Source organism: Nicotiana attenuata, chromosome 11 (genome assembly GCF_001879085.1).
Source record: "Nicotiana attenuata strain UT chromosome 11, NIATTr2, whole genome shotgun sequence".
In the NCBI taxonomy this organism is placed as follows: domain Eukaryota; kingdom Viridiplantae; phylum Streptophyta; class Magnoliopsida; order Solanales; family Solanaceae; genus Nicotiana; species Nicotiana attenuata.
In genome coordinates this window covers 43729274-43737662 of record NC_031999.1, presented here as the reverse complement: position 1 = coordinate 43737662, position 8389 = coordinate 43729274, and the positions used below count along the sequence as shown (strand labels likewise).

General features: G+C 37.7%; 1 protein-coding gene across 3 annotated transcripts; it reads left to right on the top strand.

Moving 5' to 3' along the window:
- Window positions 2062-6782, top strand: LOC109234421 (ETHYLENE INSENSITIVE 3-like 3 protein). Of its 3 annotated transcripts, none has more exons than XM_019400404.1 (3): window positions 2062-2319; window positions 2826-4796; window positions 4886-6782. In XM_019400404.1, the coding sequence occupies exons 1-2, from the start codon at window positions 2298-2300 to the stop codon at window positions 4763-4765; spliced, it is 1962 nt and encodes a 653-aa protein (XP_019255949.1). In that variant the 5' UTR covers window positions 2062-2297; the 3' UTR covers window positions 4766-4796; window positions 4886-6782. The 3 variants fall into 3 exon arrangements, with proteins under 3 accessions (XP_019255949.1, XP_019255948.1, XP_019255947.1); XM_019400403.1 differs by having other exon boundaries at window positions 2821-4796; XM_019400402.1 differs by having other exon boundaries at window positions 2062-4796.

Below are 8389 nucleotides of genomic sequence, written 5' to 3'. Positions count from 1 at the left end.
TTATTGCTTAGTGTTGAGGAAAAGTAGGAAGCCTTTCTTTGTAATTCTCCCTTCTTTTACGAATTGTGGTGGAGTGGTAAGTACTCCTTCATCCTTAACCAGAGGTCTCGAGTTCGAGCCCCTGGGCATGGAGTCGCCTTTGTTAGGGAGCGCTTTACCCCCCAATGTGGGACTTCCTGGCGCGAATCCGGATTAGTCGGGCCCCAATGTGGGTACCGAATACCGGGTGAAAAATCAAAAAAAAAAAAAATTTCTCCCTTCTTTTTATAATAACATTACTCCACTTTCTATGTGATTTGTGGGTGGAACCTCATCATACTTTTGCAATTTTTTTGTATAACACTGACCTCCCCTAGTAATTTATAATATTACACTTACTTTCATTACTTTTTTTTGTTTGGTAACAATTTTGGCGAAATACGTAAACAGCCCCTCCAAGTTGTCCCCAACGGTCAGTTGAACTCCTCAACTAAGACTATTTCCAGTTAAACACTTCAAGTGACTATTAAGTAGGTCAAGTAAACACTTTGCGCTGACATAGCAAATCAATTGTGTCTCACTACAAATTGAGCGCGTGAGGACAGGAATTGTGTTCTTTTCTCTTTTTTTTTTAAGTTTAAAAAATAACCTTTATTTTTGTGGACCCACATACCTTCATCTTTACTTCCCCTTCTTCTACCAGCTTCTGAACTAAACTCCTCGGCAGCTTCATCTTCAACTGAATCGGTCCATTATTCGGCTTCGAAATCGACAAATCAGAAGCCGATCTTCGTGTTAACATGAGACACTCGAGCCGATCCTTTGCACTCATCTGAACAGCAGATTTCACTCTTCTTGGAACTCTACTAATTTCTTCTTTAGGAAACAAAGGCAATTCAACAAGGAAATATATTTTGTTTGGCTTCAGTTCTTGTTCTGGTTTCAGTGGCTTAGCTCTGACAACAAACTTCTTCACTGCTTCTGATTCTAGTAAAACATGACCTGAGTAGTCTTTTACTACGTCCAACGTTGTTACTGGTGTTTTCAGTTTCAAGATTTCGCCATTAATCTTCATCACCTTCAAGGTTCAATCTAAATTTTTCTTTGCCCAATTTCTTGCGGATGATATGGTGGTCATGGGTTCAACGAGTAAGGGGAAGGGTTTGAGAAAGCTTGGAAGAAGAGTTAGGGAAGGAGGAACTGGTTTAGGAGAAAAGTTTTTTTTCTTTTTCAAATATATTTTTTTGTTAATTATATGTGTCAAATTGTTATGGCAAAATTACACGTGTCATTTTTTGATTGGTTCATTTGCCATGTCATCCGCAAGTGCAACTCACGCATATGGCCTGCTGTACTCAGGTGTTTACTTGACCTACTTAATAGCCACTTGAAGTGTTTAACTGGAAATAGTCTCAGTTGAGGTATTCAACTGACCGTTGTGGACAACTTGAAGGGGCCGTTTATGTATTTCGCCTTGTTTAATCTATTTATTCTTAATGTAAACAATTATGATTTGACCAATTTGTGCTTTCTACTACACTCTTTTGCTTAATTCATTTCTTAAACATTTCTTAAAAAATCCTGCACGAAAAAAATAGTAGTAACACAGTTACAAAAACATAAATACATAGTTGTTTTGAAGTAATTCTTGGAAGTAAGACACTTTATTTCGTAATGAGACACAATTGCTAATTTAACTCTTACGCAAATCAAAGAAAAATGTATATTTAATTTAACAATCACAAATATATCATGTTTAGAAGCTGAATAGACTGATTCTTTAGAGGTTATCAGTTTGGCAATTCAATGTAGAATAAAAGTTGATAATAAACTTCACTTATATTAGCTAGTAGATTGTTGTAGTAGATGCTAAAGGCAAACTAATCAGATTGTAAAAATTTTTATATTAAGATAAATAGATTAAAGAATAAAACAACAAAATATAGCTCAGGAATGACGTCGTGAAACTTTAACCTTCCCTATGAGTCGCAAAAGATGACTTTGCCTCTTGTATTTTTGCCCCTTCGAATTTTTTTCTTTTTTTCTTTTCTTTTGGGGGATTTTCAACATTTTTTCTTCTCTCTCCCCACTGTTGTTTTTCTGACCCCTCGCTCTCTCTCTCTCTCTCTCTTCTTTATACACTTCAGAAATACATCGTATCTGCATATATATATTTTCTTGATTTTTAAAACCCTTTTTTGCCCCTTTTTATTTTCTTTCCTTTTGGTGGGATCCTTTTTCCTTTATGTTCCAAAGGCAACCTTTCTTTTTTTTTTAGGTTGAAGAGAAACTCTTGAAAATAGACACGGCTGTGATGGATGAGATTGGAGTTGATGTCAGGTTAGAAAGTTGAATTTCCCACCTCCCAATAAAATTATTAATTCTTCTTTTTCTTCTCTGTTTGTAGAATATTTTTGTATATTTTCTTGTTGAATTTGTTAAACTGATGTAAAATTTTGATAGCGGTGAACAATTCTTCTATCATTTGACAAGAATTGTAATTTTTAGGAACTTTTGGCTTTGTCATCTTTTGGGTTTTATTTAGGGGGTTTGAGCTGTTGGGTGTGTGAGTAGTAATTTAAAGTTACAATTTTTTGGTTGTGTTCATGAATTATTGGAAATTCTGACGTGGGTCCATTTTGAGAATTCAAGAAATGAACTTGAATATTGAGAAATGAGTATTTGGTAATTGCAGTGTGTATTGGATTTTTGTCAATTCTTGATTTTTGTGAACAATTTGAGGATTGTTGTTTGTTTATTGGGTGTATATATAGTATTTTTTTCCTTTCATTTGATTTGAATGGAGTACTGTATGATTGATGCTGATGGATTGGGCAACAGCTCAGACATTGAAGTCGATGACATAAGGTGCGATAATATAGAGGAAAAAGATGTGAGTGATGAAGAGATTGATCCCGAGGAATTGGAGAGGCGAATGTGGAAGGATCGCGTCAAGCTCAAGAGGCTTAAGGAAAGGCAGAAACTTGCTGCACAGCAAGCTGCAGACAAGCAGAAGAATAAGCAAACCACTGATCAAGCTCGGCGGAAAAAGATGTCAAGAGCTCAAGATGGGATTTTGAAGTACATGTTGAAGCTCATGGAGGTTTGCAAGGCTCGAGGATTTGTTTATGGCATCATACCCGAGAAGGGAAAACCAGTGAGCGGTGCGTCTGATAACATAAGAGCTTGGTGGAAGGAGAAGGTGAAGTTTGATAAGAACGGTCCTGCTGCAATAGCAAAGTATGAAGCAGAATGTCGTGCGAAAGGAGAGGGCGTTGGTAATCAAAATGGTAACCCGCAAAGCGTTCTGCAGGATTTGCAAGATGCAACATTGGGATCCCTTTTGTCTTCTTTAATGCAACATTGTGATCCACCTCAGCGGAAGTTCCCGCTGGAGAAAGGTGTCTCACCGCCCTGGTGGCCAACAGGAAACGAGGAATGGTGGACGAAAATGGGACTGCCTAAGGGTCAGAAACCGCCGTACAAGAAGCCGCATGATTTGAAGAAAATGTATAAAGTTGGTGTTCTAACTGCTGTTATAAAGCATATGTCACCTGATATCGCAAAGATCAGGAGACTAGTCCGGCAGTCAAAGTGTTTACAGGACAAGATGACTGCGAAGGAGAGCTCAATATGGTTAGCTGTCTTAAGTAGAGAGGAGTCCACTATCCAGCAACCGAGCAGTGACAATGGGTCATCCAGCATAAGCGAGGCACCTAATAGAATTCGCGGTGAAAAGAAGAAACCTTCTGTTGATAGTGACAGTGATTATGATGTTGATGGTGTCAATGATGGTAATGGCTCTGTTTCATCTAGAGATGAGAGGGGAAATGAACCATCGAATGCTCGTCCTCAATCTCATCAAGGTAAGGAGCAAGGAAATGGACAACGTCGAAAAAGAAAACGTGCTAGGTCGAACCCTCAACAGACTCAACTATCTCTCAACAACCAGCAACCTGATGATGAGGCTAGAAATACCTTACCTGATATAAACAATTCAAATGTGCAGTTTGCCGGGCACATCACAAATGAAAGCCAACCAGAGAAGGATCAACCTGAATTACAATTAAGAGACTCTAACCTTTCCGTGGTTCCATCAACTAATGCGGTCTCTACAGAGGATGCATTCATCAGCAATGGGCCATCAATTTATCCAGTGTTGGAAAACTCTGAGGTTGTCCCATATGAATCGAGATTTCATCTTGGAACTCAAGATTCTGTTGTGCAGCACCAGCTTCATGATACTCAATTGCAGAGCAGACCCCAATTTTCTGGGATGAATAATGAACCTAGAAGTTCCATATTTCATTATGTACCTCCAAACAATGGGTTACATAATGGACCTGAAAATTCTGTCCTACATCATGAATTACAGGATCCCGGTTTTGCTCATGGATCTCAATATCCTAACTTGCATCAACCTCATATATATCAATATTATACACCGTCAGCTGAATTCGTGTCAGCTCATGATGAACAGCAGTCTCATTTGGCGTTCAATGAACCTCAGATTAAAACAAAGGATTCTGGAGTTAGGTCATCAGTGCTTCATGGAAGTAGAAATGATATTGCCAGAGAAGACCACCGTTATGGAAAAGACACATTTCAGCATGATCATGATAGGCCTGTTGAGATGCATTTCGCATCTCCAATTGCTGGTGGCTCACCGGATTATGCTAGACTCAGCAGTGCATTTAACTTTGATCTTGATGTCCCAAGTACATTAGATACTGGTGATTTTGAACTATTCCTTGATGAAGACGTGATGACATTCTTTGCCTCGTAAACAACTATGCGAAAAATACAACATTTAGAATGTGAGTTATAGTAAACTGAGCTAATTCTCTACCTCTTTGGTTGTTATTTAATAGTAATCTGATTGTTGTATTCTCACTTTTTTATGCAGGTACCTGAAAACTGCTGCAACATATAGTTAGCTGAAGTGAGTCCTCTCATAAATGAGAACCTGGACTGTAAGTTATGGTATCGGCTGTCAAAATGTAAATTCAGTAGCAGAAATTCTTTTTTTTTCCTCCTTTTCTTGGCAAGTCTTTTACATGTTGCAGACCTGTGCTTCGCGTAATTGGGATAGTTTCTGATTGACAAAAGGCAGGAAAGCCAGAGTTCCTTCTCATCTTCTTTATTCATAGCAAACTTTCACGTCATGCTAAGAAATGATATCTCAAGTGCTACAAATCAAAATGGTTACACGTATTTGTTCCATTCTTGAGGAAAAGCATTAGTACAGGTTCCAGTGCTCATTTCGAGGTTCTCATTCTTTATAATATGGATACCACATTCATCAACAGCCTAATTAACATGCCAAGTAGGCTTCATTAATTTGTGGAGCAGTTTGTGCCATTTGTTCTGGAAAATGGTAAGGTAATAACAAGAGTAAATGAAGAGGGGATAAAGCAATGGAAATCCTTACGAGTGGTCTGAGTCTCGACACCAACTTTCCAATCCTTGCGGAGTTGAACTGGATCTGTGCAAAGTAGGAGGTAAATCTGTACATAAGAGGAAATTTAGCTGAATACCGAGGGAAAAAATATAAATCAGCACTGCTTCCCCTACCCCTCCCAACTTTCAACCCTTGAACAACCCATTATCTAAGTTTGAGTGTGTGAAGATTCTCTTGTAATGCCAAAGAGATTGACTTTCTACGGTCTACTTTAAGCTAAAGTCTCTGCTGTCATTCCTGTCACAAAATCCCAACTTGACACCATCTTAGTTACAATAGCTTAACATCACCTTAGCGTTGTCTTATTGAGCATCAAAAGTTGAACATATGACTTCATTTTTATGTTCCATCTTAAAAATGCATTATTATTGGTTTTACATTGAGTTGTGCTTTTGTTCTCACTCCAGAGAGTGAAGAGTCAAAATGAAAATACAATACACCGAAATCAGCAAAGAATGGGAAATCACATAATCCTGGATGATATGATTTATAAGAATAGCATAATACAAATGATCATTTTAATTTTTTTTTCCCTTTTCAAAAAATGATCTTCATTTTCCCTTTATCCTTTGTTGTCAAATACAAATGGGAGTATGGGACTGTTGAGCATGACTAATTATGACATCCAGAAAAGAGCTTGTGCATCTCAAATTATGTTTATGATGAACCCTAATCTTGACTGCGGATGATGCTTTTGTAATGATTTTTTAATGAGTGCATCTTGGAATTTAAAAAGCACTTGAGCAATGCACTAGTTTGCTGTTTTTTAAATCATTTAGTTGTTGACACTTTACTCTCGGGAGTGAGAACAAAAGCACAACTCAATGCAGAAACAACAACAATATGTTTCTAAGTGAAAAGAGTTCGACTAAAGGCAAAAAAACAAAAAGAGTGCTGAGGTTCATTGGGGCTTTAAGCCCCAAAGCGCAAACAAAGTGCGAGTTTTAATGAAGAAACACCCAAATGAAGAAAATGGGATAGCTATAAGCCCAAACGAAAACTATATGGGCAAATGGTTGAAAATATCTGAAATTAAGAGATATATTTTTTGTTTAGTCTTCCCTCTGCTAGACATAGCCCATAGTTGATGATTGATGCGTACGTTAATGCTTTGATGCCTTGAATTGAAAGCGAGCGAGGCACTCAATATGGCTAAAGCTTTCATTCATTGGGAAAGATAACAGCTATGTTGCGCGGACTCTCCAAAATGTAGCCGCACCCGTGTCGGATCCTTCAAAAATGCACTACTTTTGGAGGATCCGACACATATCCGGCCACATTTTCGGAGAGTCCAAGCAACATAGGATAACAGGATGTTCCAATCTTTTGAGTTTTGAGCTTCTATCCTTCTTTTATTTATTTATTTATTATTTTTTTACAATTATTTATTCTTTGTGATCTTTCTGCACCTTAAGTTTTGATTTAAGCCTTGTGGGCCTGGATTTTGAAAGAATGATCAAGAATGTCGAGACAAGAGGAAGCTGTTGGTTTGTGCACAAGATTCAACTATTAATAATTTGGACAGCACTAAGCTTTATTAACCAAATATCCTCTGACCTTGCTTTTGTGGCTTAATCTCTTAGACCCTTGTTTCTAGAAGGTAAGCTATCAGCTAGATTATTTGTTTTCTACTCTTTGTATACGAGATCCCAAATTTTAGGTCGGTTCTTGTTTGATGGGCCAGAAAAGTTTTGTGCAGGAGTTCTGTTAGTTAACAATGAAGGGAAATGAAAAGTTGGGAAGGTAATGTGTTGTGTGCATGTTGGAATGATGGAACTTCTTTGTTGAAAGAGAAACAATGTGTTGTAACTTTGAGCATTCTGCACTTGAATGTCTAGTTAGCTTGTCTATATTTTGGTCTTCACCCCATTTGCAGGATGGATAGAAAAAAAGGTTAAATAGAGATATAAATGCATAAGAAGGAAAGGGATCTTTGGAAAAAAAGGAAGTTCATCAAAGAAACAAATAGGTGGCGATGAAGTCTTTTCGTTTATTGTTCTGTGTGCTAGTCTAATTGTTTTTGGGTCTTGTATGGGTTATAATTAAGATATTGGAAGAATTTGAAGTCTGTGAATGGTTAATCAGGTATGTTGTAGTTATCCTTTTTTTAAAGTACAAAAGATGGTCAAGACTCCTACTAACATGTGCTCTGTGACGACGAGAAAAAACATGTACTCTGTGATACAGTGGCTTGGAAGTCTCTGCAGTTAGCAGGAAACTTTTTTGAGTCCTTTTCCTTTTATCTCTTTTCGGATCTCCTATTGATCAACATTTTCTCCTTCTCGTAACACATTGTAAGTTTTCCACATGTCCATAATTTAGACATATTTTAATAACTCTAGTTTTAGATATTTGAATTAATTTTTAGCTGAATTTCTTCACCCGCAGTACCTGGATTCATAACCCTAAATCTTAAAATTTAGATCATGAAGGATCCGACCTCTAGATCCTCACCCGTATCGGGCACCCACACCTGAGTCCGAGCAACTTAGACGAAAAGCAAAAAGATGGGAGGTAGGAGAACATTTTCTGGTTGTTAGTTGGGGCTTTATGAATTATGAGAGAAGTCCTTAAAATTGGGCGTATTTTACTCTTAGTCTCCTCACACCGCTCAAGAAAACAGGTACAAAAGTGAGAGAGCTCAGCAGACGCGAGAGAGAGAAACCAGGTAGAAGGAAATGGCCTTTAGAAATGGCTGCTTCCTTTAACTCCTTTGTTTAGCGTATATCCCCAGTCGAAACATCTGATCTTCCTTCATCGGAGAGGGTGAAATTGGGTCAGTTAATTTGAATTTTTTTACTTGAGCACTGAGACTGTACTTGTAAGTTGGTTGTCTGCATTGATTTTATTGCGATTTATGCAGTTCAGGATTTCTTTTTACTCTTATCTAAGAAGCTTTGTCATTTTAGATGTCGAATAACATTGCCTGTCTGTTGATATGTCAGTTTC